General features: G+C 43.4%; 2 protein-coding genes across 3 annotated transcripts in view; one reads left to right on the top strand and one right to left on the bottom strand.

The window, feature by feature from the left end:
* The first annotated feature begins 743 nt into the window (after positions 1 to 743).
* Positions 744 to 17,101, top strand: MRPL33 (mitochondrial ribosomal protein L33). The gene is made up of 4 exons (XM_033939331.1): positions 744 to 869; positions 5,637 to 5,655; positions 12,356 to 12,462; positions 16,820 to 17,101. Exons 1-4 carry the CDS (start codon positions 848 to 850, stop codon positions 16,867 to 16,869), a joined length of 198 nt encoding a protein of 65 aa, XP_033795222.1. The 5' UTR covers positions 744 to 847; the 3' UTR covers positions 16,870 to 17,101.
* RBKS (ribokinase) overlaps positions 16,851 to 25,822 on the bottom strand; it is a 164,108-nt gene continuing 155,136 nt past the window's right edge. For both annotated transcript variants that reach the window (XM_033939328.1, XM_033939327.1), the window contains exon 8: positions 16,851 to 18,746. In XM_033939328.1, the coding sequence (XP_033795219.1) occupies positions 18,573 to 18,746 (174 nt within the window). In that variant the 3' untranslated portion in view covers positions 16,851 to 18,572. The remainder of the gene's footprint in view (positions 18,747 to 25,822) is intronic.

Here is a 25,822-nt window from a genome sequence, read left to right as displayed (position 1 = left end):
TTCAATCTCTCTCCAAACCAGACTAGGGTGGTATGAGATGGGGCCACATGTCCTCTTTTTTAACTTACAACATATGGTAACCCTAGCCCTGAGGGCACAGCTCTGAATTTGATTGTTTAAAACAGCTTTCAACTCATAACCCTACTCCTCTGCCAACCACCCTAGCTAGCAGTTACCACCTCTCTAACTGTAATATATCCTGTTTGTCGGTCTTGATTGTTTTTAGATTCAGGCACTCTCCTTGGTGACTGTTCAGCGCTGTGGTCTGGTAGTGCTCTAGAAATAATTTAGTAGTAGGTTGAGCAGGCAGCAAGTAAACGCTCCTCAACCGACCAAATTCAGAGCAGTGCCATATTTATTGCTCTGTAAATCGCCTTGACCTGCTTTGCAGAGAATAAGGGCCCTAACTGCACGCCACACTTGGGAGTCGGCATTTGTGTGTCAGGTGAGCAGGGAAGACCAGTTCTAGGCTGGAGATTTTGAGACTCACATCCTAGATTTCCGATTTGCAGGCTGCAAATTCAAAACTAGAACTGGCCAAAAAAGTCTCCAGCCTGGACACGGATAATCTGGCATCTCTTGGGGGGCAGCACCAAGTAGGGAAGGAAAAGGTAACTGTTATGTCGATGCCTACGATGGATTGGGGGGGGGGGAAGGGGTGACCAAGTAAAAAAGCACTACCGAGAGAGAATGAGCAAGGGAAGGAATTGTAGTAGCTTTAGAACGCACGCACTCTCGCGGCTAGCTCCTCCCACTTTTGCCCACCGTTCCCGGAAGTGTTTAGTCGCAAGGTCGACGCACTCCGGAAGTTGTTCTCTGTGGTTGGTGACGGAAGCGGAGCGTAGATATGTTGTTGAGTACGGTCCTATGTAAGTTATCGGTCATCTCCAGGAGCCTCTGCGGGGGAGGGGGGGACGGCGTGTACCACAATGGGGCGGGTGGGTTAGTGAGGGCTACGGTGTATCTGAGAATCTCCCCCCCCCCCCTTTCACAAAGCCCTTTAAATCCCTGTGGGCTTCGGGGCAATTACTGCAGCGGGAAAAATGATTAATTTACCTATCAGCTAAAAGTCTAAGGTACAACGAGGACAGTAAAAAGCATACAGATGCAGACCTGGATTGGGAGCTCTCTGGGTACAGGGACGTGTCCTGAATGTATTCAGTGAAATGGTGTCAGCTAACTCCCAATTAAATGAATGAATACACGGTTCTGCTGCTGATCCTTTTTGTCTGGAGACAGGTCGCATTTCTGACTTATTTTATTAGAGATCTGCAGCGATTGGGGGGGGGGGGGAGGTGCTAATGTGAGGCATTATTCTGAAAGGTGAATAATATCCAAAGTATTATGACGCTTCTGTATTCAAACATAGGGTTCACTGTGGGGAAAGGCTCTTTTGTGTTCGAGAAGAGATGAAAACATAATTGCCATACTGGGACCGACCAAAGGTCCCCTGAGCCCAGCATCCTGTTTCCCAAGTAGTAAAACAGATTTTATGCTGCTTATCCTAGGAATAAACAGTGGATTTCCCCAAGCCATCTCAATAATGGCCTATGGACTTCTCCTTTAGGAAATTATCCAAACCTTTTTTAAACTCTGCTGAGCTAACTGATTTCACCACATTCTCTGGCAATGAATTCCAGCATTTAAGTACACGTTGTGTGAAGAAATCTTTTTCTCCACGTTGTTTTAAATGTACTACTTAGTAGCTTCATTGCACACCCCTAGAGTGTGGTGCAGTGGTTAAAGCTACAGCCTCAGCACCCAGGGGTTGTTGATTCAAACCCACGCTGATCCCTGTGACCCCGGCAAGTCACTTAATCCCCCCATTGCCTCAGGTGCATTAGATGATTGTGAGTCCGCCAGGACAGACAGGGAAAATGCTTGAGTACCTGAATAAAATCATGTAAACTGTTCTGAGCTCCCCTAGGAGAATGGTATAGAAAATTGAATAAATAAATCGCATGCACTCTAGTCCTAGTATTTTTGGAAAGAGTGAACAAGCAATTCACATCTACCCATTCCACTCCACTCAATATTTTATATATCTCTAGCATATCACCTATAAGCCGTCTCTTCTCCAAGCTCAAGAACCCTAGCCACTTTAGCTTTTCCTCATAGGAAAGTCATCCCATCCCTTTTATAATTTTTATCGCCTTTCTCTTTACCTTTTCTAATTCTGCTACATCTTTTTTGAGATATGGAGATCAGAATTGCACAAAGTATTCGAGGTGTGGCTTTAACATAGAATGGTACAAGGGCATTATAACATTTTCTTCTTTGTTTTCCATTCCTTTCCTAATAATTCCTAACATTTTATTTGCTTTCTTAGTTGCCACTGCACATTTGAGCTGAGGATTTCAATGTATCCTTAATAATGACACCTAGATCCTTTTGCTGGGCAGTGACTCCTAACATGGAACCCTGCATCATGTAGCTATAATTCGGGTTCTTCTTTCCCACATGCATCACTTTGCACTTGCTCACATATAAATTTCTCTCTTCCCCATGCATGTCTCCCTCCTTTTCACCATATGCAGGATTTCTCCCTCCCACCCTTTTCTACCTTTGTTACATCGTTCCCTTCCTCTCCTGCACCCCAACAATTCTTTCTCTTGCCTCCCTCCCCCCATGTACAGCATCTTTACTCCCATCCACCTGTGCAGCAGCTTTCCCTCCATCCCTCCCTCCCATCCCCTCGAGCAGTAGATTTCCATCAAGTTTTATTAAAGTTTGATATACCGGTTATAAATTGTCTAAGCCATGTACATAATTAAAAAGACTATAAAAATAAAATAAAACAGGTAGTCACAAAAGCAAATACAGATAGTTCGTGTGAGTAAATGGGGGAAGAAATGGAATGATCGATAGGAAAGAAAGACAGTAAACGGGAAACACAAGAGGGAGGGTATTAAAATCCTGTCGGGGCGATATTAACAAACAAAGGCATCCTTAAACAGAAATGTTTTAAAAGTTGATTTAAATTTAGCGAGAGAGGAATCTTCTCGAAGATGCAAGAGCATGCTGTAGTGACTGAAAAAAATGATTTTCTGGTCGTATCATATATTATGTGTCGAGTTAATGGGATCTCTAACAAATTGTGATTGCTTGAAAGTAGTGATCGTGAGGGTATATATGGAATGAGATATCTTGATGAATCCTGGGGATTGTGTCATTCTGGTTTTAAAGGTTAAGAGTACAATTTTTTAAGTCAGTTGATGTGAAATGGGTAGCCAGTGTGCAGCATCTCACCAACCTTCCCACCATGAGACCTGAGATAATATCTGATATGGCTCCAGCCTATTTAGTAGATCAATTTATTTTCTCTCATCTTAGATGTTCTACTCGAATAGCTAAACTTTTTGACTTTTCATCACCTAAAGGTTGCTGCTACAAAAGATATAATCGTCTATTGTCATTCTAAGCAGCCACCTGCGATGCCGACTTTCTTCAGTTATTCTTTGCATCTACATCATATCAAAATTTTAGGAAATTGTTAAAGACCTAATTAGGAAATTTTTGAAAGACTGAATTTGTACTATATGCTGTGTTTGTGGCAATTTTTTATTCTGTTAAACTTCTTAGATCTAAAGCAGGGTTGCCCAAATGGTCGATCGCGATCGACCAGTATATCGCAAAGGCAACGCGAGTTGATCACGTTGCCTTTGCGATCTTTTTCTCTCTGCTGCTTCCCCAAGCCAGGCCTGGCGCATACAAGCACTGGACTTAAAAAACTTCATCTCCAACGTCAATTCTGGGCCAGCCAATCGCTGCCTGGCTGGCCTGGAACTTCCTCCCCGACATTAGAATTGATGTTGGAAGTGAAGTCTTGTAGGTCCGGCGCTTGTACGTGCCAGGCCTGACTTGGGGAAGCAGCAGGGAGAAATCGCGTTGGTGGCTTGGGGGTAGAGGTAGGGAAAGAAGTGGGAAAGTGGAGAAATCGGCATGATGGCTTGGGGGGGGGGAGAGAGAAATAAAGGCAGAAAGAAAGAGGGGGGAGAGAGAAAGAAAGGCAGAAAGATATAAATATTGGCTTTACAGAAGAAGGAAGTGCAACCAGAGACTCATGAAATCACCAGACAAAAAGGTAGGAAAAATGATTTTTTTCAATTTAGTGATCAAAATGAGAATTTATATCTGCTGTCTATATTTTGCACTATGGCCCCCTTTTACTAAACCGCAATAGCGGTTTCTAGCGCAGGGAGCCTATGAGCATCAAGAGCAGCGCAGGGCATTCAGCGCAGCTTCCTGCGCAATAAACCCTATTGCGATTTAGTAAAAGGGGAGGGGGTATATTTGTCTATTTTTGTATAGTTGTTACTGAGGTGACATTGCATATTTTAAACTCATCTGCCTTGACCTCTGAACCCCCCCCCCCTCGAATACAAATGATAATTAACATTTCTCTGTGTACTGTGTGCTTTGTGTTTTTAAAAATTTTATTGTTGGTAGACCATTTTGACTTGGTCATTTTAAGAGTAGCTCGCAAGCCAAAAAAGTGTGGGCACCCCTGATCTAAAGGGTGTTGCGGTATACAAATGTTATGTTATATGTCATGTTATTTTGACTAGTGGCACTAGTTTTAAATCCACTTATCAAACGAGGGTAATGCAATGTAATAATTCTAAAGAATGCTAGATATAATCTGCATTCGTTCCGCTCCTCATTGTTAAATAAATACGGCAGCCATTCAGGAAGTGGCGCGACCCATGCAGCAGCGCGCTTGTGCACCGCTGGCCCCAACATACCAGCAATCAGCAGGCAGCAGTCCAGCGAAAACCACAATTAAGAAGGCAGGATTCTCAACCCAGTCCTTGAGACACACCCAACTAGCCAGGTTTTCAAGATACAATGAATATGCATGACTTGCATACAACAGAGGTGGTGAATGCAAATTTATCACATGTACCTTAGATACTAGACTATAGGTTGACTTTGTGTATAGGTCAAGGGGCAATTTTAGATCTAAAAATGGTCTAAAATCCCTCGACCCTTGCATAGATCAACCCTCCCCTCCAGCTCTCACATAGGCCAATGGTGCTCTCTCCCTTCCTTCCCTCCAACACCCTGCATCAGCCAGCAATCCTCTCTCTCCTTCCCCTCCCTTCAGTACCCCATGGCAGCAATCCTCTCCAAGCAGTCAATGCCCTCCTGCCTTGTGCCTTAATATCTTCAGTTGAGGCTACTTAACAGCCTGTCCCGGAGCCATGTCTATGGTTTGTCCTGTCTTTCTGTACAATCATTATATGTCAAGATACTCTGATTTAAGGAGCTTTGTAAAAATAAACAAGTGTTTTAAAATTGTAACTATAGGGATGACTAGAATAGCAGAAATGTAATATAGTGAATGGTAGGATTTCAAAAGCAATTCAAACTCTTTCCATCTTAAAACCCCAAATTCCAACTACTACCCCTCTCTTTCCTAGAAATGGCATACACTTATTTTGAGGGATGATTTTTCTATTGGGCTGTAAATATAGGGTGCCAGTTGAGTTTGCTTGAACTGATTTGGAGGAAATGTTTACATCAGTGTCTCTCTTTTTTTTTTTTTTTTTTTTCTAACATTTAAAACTGTAACACTATCATAAAATTAACTTCTCTCTTCTTGGTCTCTTTTCCTTTCCACTCAATAAACCCAGTTGCCAAGAGCAAGTCAAAGTAAGTATTTTTCCTTTTTCTATGCAATGAATTTAGTCTGATCTACTTCAGCATCGCTCATTCTAGCATTCTGTGAGATGCCACAGGAGTACCTGCAGCAATGGAGACTTATTAATCTTTTATTGTTGTATGCTAATCCGACATACTAATTTTGGGTGCCAAAGAGAGATTGAAATTGTTTGGATTTCTTGGCCCAGCTATCAATAAATGGGATACTTATTTTAGAAACAGAATTTCCTAGGGTAACTGTCATTGAGTGGGACACTGCTTGGCTGGGTTTAGTTGGGGGAGATTTAGGTTTTGTTTGGAGCCTGGCTTTTGCTGCTTGAGCTGCAGTCACATGTTTTTTGAGATGGATGGCTTCTCAGCCGTCATGCAACATTGTCCCTTATGATCTGGTTCCGGGTTTTAAAGTTAGTTGTGCTGTAATTCATACCAAGGACTTGATTGCTGGGCTACATAAAAGCAATATAAAATGGAGGCAGCAGATGGGCTAGCAGTTAGTGAAGGGTCATGTCACAGTAGACCCAGTATAGTATGGCCAAATATTTCAACGAACAGGAAGCCCACAAGAGTAGGAAGAAACTGTTGGGTCAAAAATGCACTGCCCTGTTCATTTTAGCTTAAACATTTTTAAAAATGCGTTTGTATCTGTCTGCTGAAGGAGAAGTGATATTGTAATGTTGACATCTGAGTACAGATGAAAGAGAACAGCTTCTGTTTGCAAAGCTGGAAATCTCATTTGCAGGGATTTTACATTTTCTCCAGGACTTACAAAATAGAGAATGCACAGGGATAAAGTTTACCTCTGCTCTGTCCCCATGGGCACTGTCCCCATGCCCACCCCCGTCCCGATAGGCTCCATCTTCATCCCCACCCCATTTCCGCAGACTCTGTCCTTATTTGCACAAGCCTCAAACACGATTTTATATTTAAATCTTTTTATTAAAGTATAAAAAGGGACAATATTCTGCACAACTGTTTATAAATCACAAATAGAGCCTTCCATTTCTATCTGGTTTTGGTACAGCCTTCCCAATGATTCAGTTTTAAATCACCTGGGAAAATAATTGGATTGTCTTTCAGACATGGGTGTAGAAGAGAACCTAAACTATGTAGTGGATGAACAAGAAAATAAGTGTTTATTAAATGTCCAAACTTCACTGGCTTCCAGTAGTCTCTAGGGTCCACTTTAAATGCGCTTGCCTAACTTTCAAGATCCTACACGGCATCCTTTCTCCCCTCATCCCACTATCTTGGAATTCCTTGAATCCTAACAACACCAGATCCACCCAAAATTCAGACTATCCTTCCCCTCATTAAAAGGCATATCCCATCCAGGAAAACTAGGGACATCCCTCTCCTTCAGAATTACAGAGCTCTGGAATAACCTTTCTACCCCACTTCAGAATCTGGGCGCCCTCCCAACTTTTCCGAAAACATCTGAAAACTTGGCTATTCTCAAAAATGTAATATTTACTCCCCTTTATTATACTAAGTCCCTCTAAACTGTATACTGTCCTGTATCCCTCATTGGAGTTCCTTCTTTATACCATTCCCCGTAAATCGTGCCAAGCTCTACGAGTGTGGAAATGATGCGGTATACAAACTTAAGGTTTAGTTTAGTTTAGATTCTTGATGCAAGCAACAATGGATGAATCTGTTGCAGTAACAGGATGTTGCTGATTGCAGACAAGACACAAATGTTGCCAATTGACAGATGTGTTTTTACCTATTGATACTAGTCTTAAGTTTTTAGAGAATGACATGGGGACAAAGTTTGTCCCTGTCCCCGTGTATACCTGTCCTCTTATCATTCTCTATTACAAAAGACAAAGCCACTTGCCATGCATTGAAGTGGGGGTGGGGGCGTTCATTTATCTCCTGTTCCACTCTCATTCATCCCCTACCCTACCTAGGAGCAGTATAATATTCTTTTTGACTCCTTTACCTTTCAGCTCTTTCTTCCTTCTCACTTCTTTTCTTCCTGTGCATTCTAGCCTTATCATTCTTTTCTGTTCTCCCTTGCTTCTCTACTCCCACTCCAAACTTTTATCTCCTCATAAACTCTCCCCTCACTTTTTTCTGGTACCCTTCCTTATCCCCTACCTCCAGAGCACTTGTTCTAGGGCAGGGGTAGGCAATTCCAGTCCACGAGAGCCACAGGCAGGTCAGGTTTTCAGGATATCCACAATGAATATACAGCATATGAGATGGATTTGCATGCACAGCCTCCTTGAGATACAAATCTATCTCATGCATATTTATTGTGGATATCCTGAAAACCTGACCTGCCTGTGGCTCTCGAGGACCGGAATTGCCTACCCCTGCTCTAGGGCTTGTTAGCTGCATTTTCAAAACTCTGCTCATTTTGTAATATAAATACTGGAACTGTCATGTTTTTTCAACATGAACATGTGGTGCCCAAGAGTTTTACATGCAGGTAACAACTTCCTTGTGATCAAAGGCAAATTTAAAGAGCTTTCTAGTACAATAGGCACTAGTGCTGCCCGATTCACGATTCGAATCGGTTCACCGATTCACTTCAGGTGAATCGATTTGTATCGATTTAAAACAATAAAATAATCAGCTTCACAACTTGGCTGACCCTCCCCCCTCACCCCCCTGCTACTCTTGCTGGCCGGCTGCTGCCACATCTACTTTAGAGTGCGAGGGGGGAGGGTCAGTCGGGAAGTGCTGCTGTCCGGCTTCCCCCCCGGCATCCAGTTTTCCCCCCTGGTGTCCGGCTTCCCCCCCTGGCCTCCCCGCACCGTTTACCTTTGAGGAGCAGCCTGCAGACAAGATTGCGGTGCTAGCAATCTTTGCAAACTGCTTCAGAGCTGTTTCCTCCACCGCGATCCTGCCGCTGACATCAGAGGAGGGGTGGGACTACGGCAGAGGAAACAGCTCCGAAGTAGTTTGCAAAGATCGCTATCACTGCGATCTTCTCTGCAGGCTGCTCCTCAAAGGTAAATGGTGCGGGGAGGCCGGACACCAGTGGGAGGCCATGGGGAACACGCAGGCCTTCTGGGGGTGTGGGGTGTGAGCAGTCCTTCGGGGTGGGGAGTGGGACAGGCCTTCAGGGGGGACAGGCAGGCAGGCCTTCAGGGGTGGGATGCAGGCCTTTAAGGGGGGGGCAGGCCTTCATGGGGGGACAGACCTTCAGGGGAGGGGGGCCCTGGTGTAGAAGTACACGGAGGGAGGGAGGGAGGGAAGGGGGGATTCAAAGAGACATGCATATGCCGAACTTTGGGGGGGAAGAGATAATGGGTCTAAAAATAGAGGAGAGGGAGAGAGATGATGGACAATCGGATTTAGGGAGGGAAGAAACTAAACTAAACTAAACCTTGGGTTTGTATACCGCATCATCTCTACATTCGCAAAGCTCGACATGGTTAACAAGGGTTAGGGTAGAAAGGAACTCCAGTGAAAGGAAAAGACAAAATGAAGAGAAAATTTAGGACAGAGTAACCAGAGAGATGAAGAGCTACATTTTTGAAAATAACCAGGTTTTCAGATGTTTACAGAAGATTTGGAAGGAGCTCAGATTCCTAAGAGGGGAGGTAAGATTGTTCCGGAGGTAAGATTGTTCCAGAGCTCAGTGATTCTGAAACGGAGGGAGGAACCTAGTTTTCCTACAAGGAAACAGAAAGGGAGAGAAGTTGGACACAAGGGATGGTGTGGAGGGGGGATAGAGATACTGGATAGGAGGGTAGTTGGGAAAAGAAAGGGAGAGATGGTGGATCCTGGGATGGTGGAGAAGGAATGAGAGATGCTGGATGAAAGGGTAGTTGAGAAAAGGTGAATCTGTGGATGGAGATGAAAAAAAGAAAAGATGCCAGATCTCCTGGGGAGGGAAGGGAACCGGAAGGGGAGGACAGAGATGGCAGATGGATGGTTAGCACGAAGAAAGAAGGAGACCCTGGCAAGCAAGTTATCAGAAGACAACCAGAGTCTGGGACCAACAAGATTTGAATAATGACCAGACAACAAAAGGTAGAAAAACTAATTTTATTCTCTGTTTTGTGATTACAATATGTCAGATTTGAAACGTGTATCCTGCCAGAGCTGGTGTTAGACCGCAAACGTGAACTAGGATTTAACAGAGAGAGGAAAAGTCCTTTTTGTTTCTTTATTTTGTTTACACCACAGCGCCAGTGTGGTTAGGAGAAGGCAAAGGGGGTAAAGAAGCTATAAAATAAACCCACCAGGATGTTTGAAAAAAAAACAAAACAAAAAACCCCACCCAATTGGGCAGGAAAATTGAAAAACCAATTCAATAGGCTGAATCAAATCAAATTTTTTTTTCCCTGAATCGGGCAGCACTAATAGGCACATCATTCTTGAACACTTGAGTAGTCAATCTGTACCAGTGAGATTGTGTAGAGAGCCTCATTAGCATTTTTTCACTCCGCCTCCCATCACTCTGGGCTATCCTGTAATTCCTCAGGGGAAGATTCTCAAAACTAAAATCTGCCTTTAACGTGCTTGCTAAACCGGTTCCAGCCAGTTTAGCGTGCATGTATTGTAGCAGCAGATTATCAAAATGGCTTACCATGTTATTGGGTTTATCAGCAGCCAAGTGTTTGATCACTAATCACTGGCAAGTAGCTACTTCTCCATCCAAAGCAGATTGGACTTTGAAGCTGCAGACAGTGAGCGCTTTAGAACTCTCTATAGTGAAGAGCCATGGATATTATGATTGCCAATAATGGACCTGGTCTTTGATAATGAATAAAGTGACTTCTTTATCATAAGTTTTTTTGGGGGGATGGGGGTTGTTGTGGTGTATGGGTGGTTTCCTGAAGAACCAACTGGAGGCTACCTGTGGTTGAATCTCCTACGTCCACAGGGATGGGGTAAGGGGGTTGTTGGGGTTTGATAGTTGTGGTTGAGATTTTGATTGGGACAAAGTAGCGGAGAGTTCACCTAGTGCTTGTATTTCTATGGGTTATATATTCTGGAGGAATGTTTTCGATTTTGCTATTGTTCTGTCTCTATTTTTTGAGATGCTGTATATATTTGCAAAACTTCAATAAAAATGTAAATAAAAAAAAACAACGGCTTACTACGGTCTTTTCCAAGTTTTCTAGCAGTCTCCAATACTGCCATGCAAATGTAGTACAACGAGGTCATTAATATTAAAATGAGCACGCCGAGCGATTCTCTATAATCGCTGAGTGATTCCCTAACCTTGTTGTGACACTTTTGCAGCCAAAATTTGCCGACAGGTCTGAGCTGTCGTAGCCTTACTTTTTGATCAGTGCCTGAGTGCTGATTGGGTCAGGCACTGACAAGAAAGTAAGGTTTGACAACTCAGACCCCCCACCATGCAAATTAAAATGAAAAATACAAAGTCCAAATTGAAGATCAACAGGAAATATGCCACTTTTTCCTGCCACATCACACAATCACCTGACACTGCTAACCACCCCGGGAGAGATGCCCACTCTCTCCCCCTGTTGTCCAGCTCCGTGCCCCCGACTGAACACCCTCCCCTCCGCAACGGAAGAGATGCCCACTCTCTCCTGCTGTCGCCCAACCTCACCCTGATGACCCCCCCCACCCCTACTTATCTTATTCAGGAAGTCCAGCCACAGGAATGCCTACCTGCTCCACCTGGCAGGCCTGCCTCTTACAAAATGGTGGACCTTCCCCTTTCCGGTGCATCCTGGGATGCGCTGGGGAGGGGCCTAAGGCTCTGATTGGCCCAGGTTGCTTATGGAAAGGCCTTATGTATCTGGGTCAATAAGAGCCTTAGGCCCCTTCCTAGATGTGCCATGGAGAGGCCTAAGGCTCTGATTGGTCCAGATGCTTAAGGCCCCTCCCCGACACATCTCAGGATGTACTGGGGGGAGGCCCACTGTTTTGATGAGGCAGGCCTGCTGGCTGGAGGTAGGAGACATCTCTCCAGCTAGCCTTTGTAAATGAGATAAGGGGGGGCGGGGGTCATCGGAGGTACTATGGCGGTGGAAGGAAGTGGGCAACCCTTCCACTGTCGGGGGGGGGGGGGGGGAAGAGTGTTTAACACCAGTGGCAAGAGGGAGTGGCTATCCCTCCTTCTGCCAGGAGAGGGAGGGGGTGTTGCTTGACAGCGGCAAAATTTTCTGGCAGGTCTGAGCTGTTAATCCTTACTTTCCTGTCAATATCTGACCCAATCAGCGCTCAGACACTGACTAAAAAATAAGGCTAGGACAGCTCAGACCTGCCAGAAAATTTTGCTCACAAATGTAGGATAACGAGGTTAGGGAATCTCCCGGAGTGCTCATTTAAATATTAACGACCTCGTAATACATTTGCATACCAGAGTCGGAGACTGCTAGGAAGTTCGGAAAAGACCACAGTAAGTCGTTTTGATAATCTGCCACTAAAATACATGAATGCTAAACCGGCTGAAACTGGTTTAGTGACGACATTGAAGTTTTGAGAATCTTCCCCTAAATATGTTTAAACAATGTGGCTCAGACTGTGCTGAGAGCTCTGATGAAGTGGTATAAAAGTGATACTGTTTTGTGTGGAATAATGTAGCTAGTATTTCAAATTGAGCAATCAAACTTATTGTAGACGTTGTATTCTGAGCTGAGTGCAGATTCTCTTAATTTGGTGGAAGTGTCATAACAGCAACTGTTAAAAAAAAAAAAAAAAAGTGGTGTTGATGTCTAATGTCCACTTTTCAGTGATGTTTTGTTTCCCATTGTAGGAACATCCTTGTGCAGATGATGAGTGCAGCAGGGACTGGTTATCGTTTCAACACAGTGAGAAGCCGGCTGAAGGGCAAGCTGACCCTCAGAAAATATGATCCAGTTGGTGAGTAGTGAAGTAGGAATAGGATCAGCAACAATGCCAAGCACCATAGGAGCCAGCTCTATGGGTGCCTGAGCACCCCAATATTTTTATAATAAATGTTAATATAGGGTTAACAGGTTTTCTCTTTAAAAAAAGGACACGTGGACCCGCCTTGTTCTGCCCCTGCCCCACAAGGACCTCATTTCTCCTTCCACGAGCTCCAAGACATGTCTAGAGGATCTCTGTGTATGTGTGGACATAAATATGATGACATCATTGTCATGCATATGATGTCGTCATGTCAACATCCGTGCATTTGTAGAGGCACTCCAGAGGCAGCCCCGATCTCAGTGCCTTCCAAAACTGAGACAAACTGCCATCCATCTTCCTACTTGGGGCCATGATACCAATAGCGCTTCACAACATTCATTCCTAGCAGAACACCTGGCCTCGGTCACACATGCAGAACACAGATAACCCCTATGCAAATACAGGACCACAAAATAAAATTCCTATAATTCACAAACGAAACCCTAAGATGCTAGACTCTGCATGCAGTACAACATCAGAGAAATAGAAAGAAATATCATTTTTTCCCCCGCTTCATAAGACGCACCTGACCATAAGATGCACCCTAGACTTAGAGGAGGAAAACAAGAAAAATAAATATTCTGAGTCAAACAGTGTACTAATATATTTAACAAAATATATCAGGTTCTGCAAACAGCCCCCCTCACTCCTTGACAGGCTCTGTACATAACCCATACTCATTGCCAGGCTCTGCACCCTGTCCCACCTCCCTGCCGGGCTCTATACCCTGTCCCACCACCCTGCCCTGTACCCTGTTCCCCTCTGGTGGTCTAGAGGTAGGCCGGGACAGACACACACACACACACACACACACACACACAAAAAGATATCTTATTTCCTTTACGATTGGATGTATTTCTATGTATTGTCATTAAAAGTTGACTTAAACTGTAGTTAGTGGGAAAGAGGCAGAACAGCGAATGTGTTCCATTTTCTCCTACTTGCGGTGCTTTCCACGGGCCCGTCTGCCACTAAAAGCCTTCCCTGGAAGCTGGCCGTGAGATGCCATCCCGCACAACCTCCCTGTGTGTATGTGCTGCTGACACTGGGGCCATTGTGAAGTCGCAGAGGAGCGCACCCTGATTGGCCAGCGGGTGGCTGTGATGCACCACTAATGTTTACCAGAAATAGTCAAGGGAAGGGGGAGGGCCTGGTAGGGAGAGGTAGGCAGGGGGAGGGGTCTGGTGGAGAAAGACAGACATGAAGGAATGAGGAGAGAGGGTTGGGAGCCAGGGAGGGACAGATGGGGTATGAAGGAAGCGCGAGGACAGGGACTGATAATGGGTAGAGCGCTCTCTGTTTTGTCGTTCCCACCCCCCCGGTACATGAGAGACAGAATACCGAGCAAGAGCCTTCCTCACCCAGGGACATGTCCAGCTTGTCGGGACTCTCCGAACCTCCTCTTCTGGCAGCACTGAACCCGAATCCGCTCATGACAGGGTCAGGCCATGCCTGCTCTGGCTGCTCTTGGGGAATCGAGGCCTCTGTGCATGCGTACACATCACAAAGGCACAGAGACACACTGAGTGTGTTCACGATGTCACCGGTGCGTGAAGCTGCGTTAGCGCCCGCGCGCTAATGAGGCAGAAGTTCGGGACTTCTGTTTTAGTGGGTGGGTGTGTTCTCGAGGAAGTGCATTCTCATTCTGTTGCTTTATTATAAGAAGTAGGCTCCGGCAGGACAAGGCTCCTTCTCGGCACACACCTCCGGCTTCTGCATCTCCCCCCACCCCGCTCTCCCGGATCCCGGCTTCTTGGGGCCAAGACAGCTGCTGTCGTGTAGATCACCCGCCCAGAGCAGGCTGGGGCCAAGGCCGTGGCGAACTGGAGCCTTCTCAGACAAAGAGTCGCAGGAAAGTGGTGGGTAGGTAAAATTGTCATATTCGCTCCATAAGATGCACAGACATTTTCACCCACTTCTTTGGGGGAAAAAGTGCTTTTTATGGAGTGAAAAATACGGTACATTTCTTCCTGAACAGTACAAAATATAGATAGATGTAAATTCTGAAGATTGACACATTTCAATTACTAAATTAAAAATAAATTCACTTTTCCTACCTTTGTTGTCTGGTGATTTTATTTTTCTACTCATCTTTCTGGTTGCACTTCCTTCTGTGCTCTTAACTCTGTTTCCAGGGCCTTCTTATCCATTTGCTGTTTTTCTCTCCTTCACTTTCTGCTCTACATCTATCTTTGACATTAACTTTTAACATTCAACTTTCTTCCATTTTTCTGCTTCCTCCTCAAATCTGTCTACTTTTCCATGTCTTCCCTTCTCATCTATCCATGCACACTATGTCCTCCCTCTCTCTGCCCTTCCCCACCATCCATATGTGCTGTATCCTCCCTCTTTCTTCCCATTCCCATCTATCCATAAACAGCATTTCTTCCATCTCTCTTCCTTTCCCCACCCCTCCCACTCCTGTGCACTATGTCCTCACTCTCTCTCCCCTTCCCCTCCCCCTGTGTACCATCACTTCCCTCTTCTGTAGTCTGACATCTGTCTTCCATCCTTTCCTCCTCCTAAGGTCTGGGATCTTTATCCTCTCCTTCCTTTCCCTTCTCTCCCCTTTGTGGTCTGGCATTTCTCTGTCTTTCCCTTCCTCCTGCCAGTCTGGAATTTCTCCCTCCATCTTCCTTTCTTTGGTCTGGCATCTTTCTCTTCTTCCCCCTGCCCTATCCAGTAGAGCAATCTCTCTCTCCTTCCCCCTCCCGTGATCTGCCATCTCTATCTGCCCCTTCCCTTGCTTCCCCCTCATCCCCGTGGTCCAGCATCTCTCTTACCCTCCCCATGCTATCCCCCCTCCTCCCCCACAAGGGATCCGGTACTTGCTCACCCAGCGCTGCTGTAACTCTTTGGCCATTGGTAGCATGAGTGAAGCAAACATGCTACCTTCGGTGACCTGGAAGCTTTATCTCTGCTACTGCTTCCCGCCTAATGCGGGACCAGGAAGAAGTAGCAGAGAGAAAGCTTCTGGGTCGCTGAAAGCAGTGTGTTTGACCAAAGGCAACATGAGTGAAGCAAAGGTTACAGCAGCTCTGGGTACGCAAGCACCAGATCCCGTGAGGTGGGAGGAGAGGAAGACTATGGATAGGTGCGAGATTACTAGATGCACAGTTTCTCCAGACAAAATTTGTAAAATTAAAAAGCTGCCCAGACTCCTGACACCAACCAGCTTGACCCTAGAAGGCACAGATAGGCCCCAGTAGCCCAAATAGGCTTCAAACATAAGTCTAACAAAAAATCCCTAAACAGGATGCCCTGGGGATATCTGCATGGACTCCCCATGTCTCCTCATGGGCCCTGAGATCTATACGTGTCTGTGCTTTGCCAAAGTTGCTGTGTCATTGTCTGAGAGCTCCAGGGGGGAGTTCTTCCCCCCCCCCAAAAAAAAAATGAGCCATCTGCAACTCCCATCACACTACAGGAACCAGAGAGAGCTAAGCTCCCACCCCCTCCCCCTCATGTGGCACATGGGACAAGGACACTCCTCAGCCAGTCAGCCTGCGGAAATTTGGCATGAAACAGGAATCAAACAGCCTGAGCAGTCCACATCTAATGATTTTATCACAATTAAGATGTTTTTGTGGCAAATAGAGGCTTTTAAATAGGATTAAAAAATCCAAGATGGCCACTATAGCAGCAGTTTGACACAGAAAAACGGCCTGGGAGAGCTAAATAAAAGTTCAAAAAATGTGGGAAAGAGATTTGGGTCCTCCAAAAACCTAAGTCCCAGAAACCCCCTAAAGGCAATTAAAGACCCTCCACGTCTCCCATAGACGTGCCTGCTTCAGCTTAAACAGAAGCTGGAGGATGGGGAAGACCACTGTCTCAGACAAGCATACAAAAACTTACTTCAGATGCTTGTTTCTTCAGGCTGCCAGTGAGACTATGTTAGTCTGAAAACACAGACCCCCAAAGTTCCTTGTGTATCTTTGTTGGGGGTGGGGGGATGCAGCCAGCAACCAATAAAAATCCCAGGGATCAACACAGATGCCACATAGCCTGCACTCAAGCTTTGGTACTGACCAGGAGTGAGCTTCACTGTAAGCCACAAAATTGTTAGTGCAGGCTGGCTAGGTAGGTGCCCTGAACAGGATTGCCCTCCCAGCTACAGACCTCTGACACTGAGAGTTTGTGCCTTCACCCAGGCAGAGTTGTAAAGAGAATTAATTTATCTAAACGTGTATAGCTATGACTATTTTAAGTCCCCTAGATGGAAGGGCCTTGAATTCTTGACAATTTATTTCTCTTTGTACAGATATCAAGTTCTGCTTTCCTTTCACAGTGAATACACACGTCCTTTTTTTTGAGAAGAGAAAAATCCGCTCTGTTTAAAGACATCCTTTCCATGGATCTGCATTCTGAGGAAGCCCTATCATGTGTGCTAGAAGGAGAGGAAATAAAGTGCAGCCCCAGCCTGCTGCCATAGAAAGCCCATTGTGAAAGAAAACAATGCTGAGAAGAAGACAGTTTCATTGCTGATTGCAGATTAGTCCCACAACATTTTATTTATCTTTGCTGATTATTGTTTTACATTGTATAATAAAACATATACCATTGTCATTAAGAGAGATTTTTGTCTGTATTTTTGTTTTAATTGGCCAGTCTCTTCGAGGAGCTAACATTTTCCCAGTTAATAATCATTTCTGTTGCAAGATGCCAGGTTTTTGTTGAACTGCCAAGACACTACAATAATAAGGATAGTATCACCGCTGGCTTATTCAGCTAATCTCTTGCAAGTAGAGTTGAATTGCTTACCTGTAATGAGAGTTCTCTAATAAAAGCAACTCAATGAAGTCTCACAGATGGGTTAAAAGTGTTTCTTGCATTAAGTCATGGGAAGCAGAGCTCATGTGATTCATTTATGTGGTAGCTAGTCATCACAAAAAAACAAAATTTATTGCCTATAATGGGGTATTCCTTGTTCAACAAGCCACACTGATAGGTCATGCAATCTCAATTGCATGCCAAACTGAGCGCAGGACACTCCGGTTATCCTTCTGTGTGTATCCTTTGAGATTACTTCTTACTAGGGAAAGTTTGGTAGCAAGTGGCTAAAAAGAAAGTGGCTCAGTGCTTTTAAGTACCTTTGCAGTGGTTATGTCTCAGCACTGCTGTGTGTCGTTTATGTACAGTGAGAAGCAGCTCTAATGTAAACTAGTTTCAGCTACTACATATTAGAAGATGATTATAGTACAATTTGAGATTACTGTGCTACACATCGCCATTTGCTTGGGTAAGGCACTTGTAGATAATTGAATAGTCTCATGTTGAAACTACAGAGCTCTTTTCAGATAAACACCTCAGGCTCACACACACATCATTACTCCTGGCAGAATTCTGCGAGTACCAGATAACGGCTCACATAAACAGTCAGGTCTAATTTGCCACAAGAGGAGGAAATGACTCGCTGTGCAGCAGGTCACTTCCTCCTCTACTGCATGTGTCTGCATTAAATTCTGCACGGCATGTGCAGAATTCTATGCGTCCGAGGAAGTGAGGAATTCTGCACTTGCAGAATTCCAGCAGTAGGAACATCATCTTCAGTAGTTCTTATGTTGGTCCCTTCCAAGGTCCGACAGCCTGGTAAGAATTCTGCAGGAATGGTATAGTAACCGGAACTCTGTGCTTTACTAAGACATGTTGAATTCTATTCCTTAGATAACTGCTTCATAATTGAAAAATTATTGGCTTTTATGCATCATGTTGGCTAACATGAATTCTAGACAACTGTACATCTTCCTGATCAGTAATACAGTTGGCCAGAAAATAGACTTCTAGGCAGGGAGTGGTATTTGCAATATTCATGGCAAGAACTATTCACTAAGGGCTCCTTTTACAAAGGTGCGCTAGCGTTTTTAGCGCACGAACCGGATTAGCGCGTGCTAGCCAAAAAACTACCGCCTGCTCAAGAGGAGGCAGTAGCGGCTAGTGCGCGTGGACCGTGCTACAACATAGGCTCAACATTGATTAAAAGACTCAGATTAATTAAACCAATAATTTTTGTTTGGATGAAAAAATTTCATATAGATTCCACATTAGAATAAATCTTGTGGTAATTCTTTCTTGAAGGGATAGGATGCTTGGGTTCCAGCTGCCAGCACACTCACTGATGCAATGGAATTGGATCTCTTTATCATTTCATTTATGCTGAGGTCTGGATAACGAGCCATATAAAAAGCCAAAGCTCCTACAAAGCTATCTCCAGCACCCTAAACAAGAGGAAAAGCACAGCTGTGACATTAAACCACCATAATATAGAAACAATATCATTGACAAATAACTTTCTATTACCTAGAACAGTGTCCCGCAAACTGTCGAGCTGCGGCACACTAAATGTAGTGGCTGCGGCTTGCATCTGGAAGTGTGCAGATGTCGCCATGATGACATCACTCGCATGTGTGATGTCATCACATCGATATCGACGTATGCGCGAAGGCCCTCCAGATGGAGCCCTGAGCCGCCAGTAGGGAAGAGGGCTGGAGAGAAGGAGAGGTGCCGGCACTGGCTGATTGCCTACAGGAAGTGCCTCTTGCTGTGCGAGGCACATTCTGTAGGCAGTCGGTGCTGGTGCCAGCGCCTCTCCTCCCCAGTGTGTCGCAGCACACCTGAAATCTCAGGAGGCACACAGTTTGTGATACACTTACCTAGCACAAACAGAACAGGGAATAAAATGCAAGTCAAAACAATAATAAAGAACAGCAATTAACAATACAAATATCAGTAATTAAAATATATGAACCCATCTTCCACCCTCCTAGTCAAACTCAAAGGTCTCCAAACTGCCTTAGATGTCAAAGTCAACCAAAGGAAAAAATCATATGAGGCACACAGACTAGTGTCAGCAAAAACAACAAAGCAGGAAGACCCAATACCCACAGTGAAACCAGTCCAAGAGATGAAAACAACAAAGGACTGTGGATGAAGAAGTTCTAAATGATGATTTATTGGTAAAACACCACAATAAAAAATATATATGAACATATGATAGTCGACATGTGTTGATCCTAATAGACCCAACACGGTCCGTGTTTCGGCCTTCTTCAGGGGTCCAGTTGGAGGTTATGATCTCAGATGACAAAAACAATATCCTTAAAACGATGCTAGGGAGATATCAATAAAGCAGCCTGAAAAGCAGGAGACCGCCATACAAACAGCTCACACCACATGATTCACACTCGGCAGACTTTACTGCCCTGAATCTGCCCTGTAACTTTGTATAGAGTTCTTTGTAACTCTGTATTGCAACACTTTTTACAGAACATGCAAACCGCTCTGAATGGACATCCCAGTTATTAGTAGCAGTATAGAATCTCACAATACTTATTATAAAATACACACATGTCCATGCAAACAAACCTGCCTCAGAACAGCTCTAACTTTCAGTGGAAGCTGTTGGGAAGAATTTTTATAATGGCATGATGTAGCCTTCATAAAATAGCTGCATATATTGTGCCTATGTAACTCAGATGTCCTGTTATAAAATTGCTCCATTGGTTTGTTTGGAAGTAGCGACATGTGCAGGCAGATTTTAGATATTACATGGAGAAGAGAATTTACACATCTACTGCAGGTCAGGACATGGAGAATTTTCATTGTATTTTACAAAAAGGTCTGCCAAATGGAGCCTCTTGAAAAAGAGGTGCAGAAGTGTATGTTTAAGGTTCTCCACATAGAGCAGGAGTAGTGATATTTAAAAAGTACACATGGGGGTAAAAATATGCAGCACTGCCCCACTTAGACATGGGAGCTGCTTTTTGATAACGGTGCTCCCAACACCAGCCATGCCCTCACCCACTTGACACCCACCCTGTTGATACCCACCCTCACAGCATCAACTCACTATCCAATTCCTCCTCCCAATATGGCAACCCCCTTCTGATCCCTCCCATCCATACCTTTATGATCCCTCGCTCTGCAATTGCAGTCAAGCCCTTCTTCTTCATGGGAACCTCTCTGATCATCCTCCCCACCCCCCAGATTAGGATGGAGGGTGAGGGAAGAATTCTCAGTCTAGAAAAAGTTTGAAAAGTATATAGGAAAGAAGACTTAGGGGTGGCTAAACAGAAAAGGAAAGTAGGAAAGCAGAGGGAAAATGGAAACGAGCTAATTTAAAGACCACCTTTTTTTGTAAGTAAAATAAATAAAAGCAAGAGGAAAAGGCTGCTTTAGATCTCATAAAAAGAAGCGGAAAAGGAAAGGAAAAAGAGGTTAGCCTTCATAAACTATAAGGCATTGCAGAAAGACAGATGACAATATTTGGAAAAGCAAAGAGAAGCTGGTAAAATAGTCAGGAAAGCAAAGATGGAAATGGAAGAAAAATAGCCAATACAATAACATAGGAAGACAAGATATTTTTTAGAGATGTTATTGATATGATGAAGTGCAAAAGTGGCATTGTGAGACTCAAAGGTAAAGGTAGGAGGAATATATAGAAGTTGATAAGGAAGAATAGCTTAACATATATTTCTGTTTGTTCACAGATGAAGGGCTAGGAGTAAGACCACAGAAGGCAAATACAAATAGAAATGGAAGACCTTGAACAATTTTCAGAGAACTGTGTTTGTAAGGAACTAGCAAAATTAAAGGTAGACAAAGCAATGGGGCAATATGGTGTACATCTGAGGGTACTGAAGGAACTTAGGCATGTTCTGGCAAGAGTGGTCTTGGAGAAAGGTGGATATAATTCCTCTCCAGAAAAGCAGAAGTAAAGAGGAGTCTGTCCAGAATGCAGCCATTAAAATGGTCAGTGGTCTTTGTCATAAAGCATATGAGGACAGACTTAAGATCTTTGGGAGGCATGTGGGATTTCTAAAGGTAAGAAAGTGATAAGTAGATGGTTTGGATGGGCCATTGTTGTTTTTTTTTTACATTTCTATTTTTAAAAATCTAATTAAATTTATAAATCACCTCATCTTCAAAGAACTCTTAGTAACATACAATGTAACATAAATCACATAACAAAGTAAAATAATATAAACAATATAAATGAAATTTTCAGCAAAAATAAAATCAAACCCCTCAAAAACAAAGGCAATTGATCTGGGAGGGAAAGGGCCAGGAGAACATTGTAGCTCAGGCAGGTTTAATTGTTTTAGAAGCTTATGGAGAGTACTGGGAGGAGGTTTTATGGGCTTTATTTTTGTGATTTTTTTTTTAATCTACTACCAGTTAGCACTGAGTTTGATTAGAGCAGGGGTGTCCAATGTTGGTCCTCGAGGGCCGCAATCCAGTCGGGTTTTCAGGATTTCCCCAATGAATAGGCATTGAAAGCAGTGCATGCACATAGATCTCATGCATATTCATTGGGGAAATCCTGAAAACCCGACTGGATTGCGGCCCTCGAGGACCGACATTGGACACCCCTGGATTAGAGCAACCCAGCTGCTTAGAGTTATGCTACACTGTGCCCAAATAGATTTAGTTGAATTTTGGGTTAAAAACTTAGGGGCCCTTTTACTAAGCAACATTAAAAAGTGGCTGGTACCACCTATTAAGTAGACATTAAGGGCTCCATGCTAATTGGTCAGTGTCTGCAAATGTAATGTAATTTATTTCTTATATACCGCTAAACTCCATTAGGATTCTAAGCGGTTTACAGAAAAAAACAGACAATAGGATGCATTAAAATTATAAGTAAAATAGGTACTTAGATATTCCCTTACTGTCCCGAAGGCTCACAATCTAACAAAAGTAACTAGAAAAATGACAATTAGTAGAGTAATGAAAAAAATTAAAATAGGGATAGATGAGAAAAAATAAGAAAATAAACATTCTAATAAGACTACAATGGTCTAAAGGACTTTGAAAGGTTGAAAAAAGAGGGGAGATAGGAAATAGAAGTAGGAGGGAAAACCGTTGAAACTATAGAATTCTTGGGAAATTTAAATGAAATCTAAATAATAAAGTAGGAAACAAAAACCAAGTGGCAAAAACAATGAATGAGATTTAAAAATAAAATAAAATGTACACACACTAATCAATTGGTACAGGGCACGCCTACTCTCTGTCCCCCAACATGCCCAACATGTATTTGTAAGCACACGGGTGGAGCTCACTGAGTCCGCAGTTAGCGTGTGCCACCTGAAGGCATGCCACTAGCACCGTTTCCAGATGGTACTAAGTCTTTCAAACTACATAGAAGCTGCTGTAGAAACCCACAGTTCTCTTCTTAGGGTCCATGAGGAGTTCTAGCATCACCAGAAAAGGAACAGAAGCTCTAAGCAATGCATAAGAGACAAAATCAGTTTTAATTTACACATTTTCCCTTTTGAGGTTGTACAGCACTGAGCTTTCCTGCAACTGCTGTGCCTCCTCAGGAGAGCATGTCAAATTACTGAGTTCATGAGGCCTCTTTATATTTAAGTATCACTGAGTAAACTTTAAATGATCACACACAAGACCACTTCAAAAGAATTTCACAGCACATTATTGATATACAGTATAGTGTAGTGTTTCTTTTAAAACATAAATCATCATGCAATGGAAATAATTTTTCTCTCTCCGTAGGCTGTTTACTTAAGTTTGAGCTGCATGCAATGTGTTCGTGAGATCCTCTAAACAGCAAAATAATTATTTACATAGCTCTATCGAAGAGCTAACTCAAAACCAGGAGGAGAGGGCCGTGCAAAATACACCCTTATTAGCTTATTAGTTACTTAAGACAAAAATATTTAGGGACCTATATGGGCAATCCCACCCTCTGAGAAACATCAAGGAAAAACCTACTGCACAGACTTTCCCATATCAGGAATCTGTACCCACTTCCAGACAGATTTATGCATGATTTGTTAAGAAGTTATTAGTTTGTTCTGCTGACCGTTAACCCCCTGCATTCCTAATCCATGAGTCTTGACACTTCCTCTGTGATGTGTATGTTCTTTCACACAACACAAGTCTACTCACTATTCCCATAGATATCACAAGACCAACAAAGCATGAGTTTACATTTCTCTGAAAACTTATCTGGGTTGTGTTTTTAAGGGGAAAAAGACAGTCCCAACCTGATGCATGTGTCTTCATTTTATTTTCTACCTTGATCTAAAGGAGGCATTTCTTAAATAAATAAATATATACATATATATAAGGGAATAACTTTAAGGAAAAGTATTTTTCTTTATAGAAATATTGTCACAGAGGGGAATCCAAAATGATTGCTCTTGATAGTTACATTTGCAGACTGCTCCCATGGTGAACAGCAAGTGGAAAATTTTCCCCTCCGCCCTTGTTCAGCCATTACTTCATTGTATTATGGATCTATTTGTGATCCTATCAGTGGCAAGATTCCAGCGGCTTCAATCAAGAGTAATTTCTTTGCCAATCTGAAGCAACACACACGCTGATGATGTGGCATAGTCATCTGCTCGATGGGAAGATGCCAGTGACATGAACAGTGGCATAGCGAGGGAGGTTGGTGCCCAGATCAGTGGCCCACAGCATCGCTGCAATGTGCACCCCCCCCCCCATTTTTCCCTGCTGCTTGAGCACGCCCCGCTTACATCTTACAATTTTCGCCAGTACCAACAGAATCTTTCACCTGCTGCTCATGCCAGCCTCGACTCCCTTCTGACGTCACATCCTGGTCCTGCAAACAGGAAGTGATGTCAGAAGGGAGCCAAGGCCGATGCAAGTAACGTGGAAAATGCTACTCGTGTTAGCTAACATTTAAAGAGGTACACGGGAGTGGAGGGGTGGGGAGGAGAAGAGGCACCAGTGCCCCCACAAAGACAGGGGAAAATTCTATAAACAGTGTCCCTATTGTACATAAGAACATAAGAATACCCTTACTAGTCAGACCATCCTCACAGTGGCCATTCCAGATCACCAGTACCTGGCAAAACCTCAAAGAGTAGCAACATTCCATGCTACTGATCCAGGGCAAGCAGTGGCTTCCCCCATATCTGTCTCAATAACAGACTATGGACCTTTCCTCCAGGAAATTGTCCAAACCGTTCTTAAAACCAGCTACACTATCCGCTCTTACCACATCCTCTGGCAATGTGTTCCAGAGCTTAATTATTCTCTTAGTGAAAAAATATTTCCTCCTATTAGTTTTTAAAGTATTTTCCTGTAACTTCATTGAGTGAGGCATCACTGTGGTGCTTTAATTCCAAGACACACTATTTGGAGGCTTAAGGCTTGCCCCATCTGTCTTCAACTTTCTAGTATTAAGGAGGAGCTCTGCAAACTTAAACAGGAATTGAATACAATTAAAGCAGTTTCCATCACTCCACAAAATCATACCAACTTACCACCTCTACCTCTGCCTCAAAGGAATAAATGGGTCACAGTAGGCTCAGGAAGACTGCGACATGTAACACAGAAACATCCACCTTCACAAATATTACCTCTACAGAATTCCTTTGCTCCACTAGTGCACTGCGATACTCAAGAAAACAGAAGGGAGGTAGGACTGGAACCAATGAAGGTAACTCAATAGAACAAGCGCACCCTAAACACAAATAAAAATGCCAAAAACAGAAAACTATTGCTGTAGGGGGATTCCATCATCAAAGGCATTAACATTGGAACACAAGGTGAGACCAAAATAGTGAAATGTCTTCCAGGATCCTCAGCTGCCAGGAATTCCAGGCAAATACTGACTATAATTAAAGAAGAAACTAAGGATTTTAACACTGGTGTTGTTATCCATCTGGGAACAAATGACCTGGCCAACAACTCCACACTTGCAGCGCAGAAAGCTTTTCAGGAGCTTGATAAGGGCTTGAAAACTTTTGTAAAGACTATAGCTTTTTCTGAAATACTGCCTGCATATGGAAAGGGAGAGCAAAGAGTAAAAACACAGAGGACTTTAATAAATGGTATACCTAAAGCCTGGTGTCATCAAGAAGGCTTTAGGTACATAGGAGGATGGGGAAATATGTCGAAGGACAAGAAGTTATATTGCACTGATTACATTACATTACATTAGTGATTTCTATTCCGCCATTACCTTGCGGTTCAAGGCGGATTACATCCAAACTAAAACAAAATTACATTCAAAATTTGAAGGAATAGAATAAGCGATGACATAGAATTTTTAAGTTAATATATATTGGGTAAAGAGTTACCAAAGGGAAGTGGAGGTCTTTAGGAGATAAGAATAGGGTGAAATTATGGGTTTTAGATAACGTTTGGTAGCTAAAAAAGTATTAGAGAGATCTAAGGGTAAATAGAGTGTTGGATATTGGGTTGGGATTGGTTGTGCTGGATAGGTTTTATGTGTTTTTTGAAGAGTATGGTTTTAATGTCTCACTGATGGGCTACATATTACTACAGCAGGAAAAAG

This window comes from Geotrypetes seraphini, chromosome 3 (assembly GCF_902459505.1).
Source record: "Geotrypetes seraphini chromosome 3, aGeoSer1.1, whole genome shotgun sequence".
Taxonomy (NCBI): Eukaryota; Metazoa; Chordata; class Amphibia; order Gymnophiona; family Dermophiidae; genus Geotrypetes; species Geotrypetes seraphini.
This window is presented reverse-complemented; position numbering and strand designations above follow the sequence as displayed.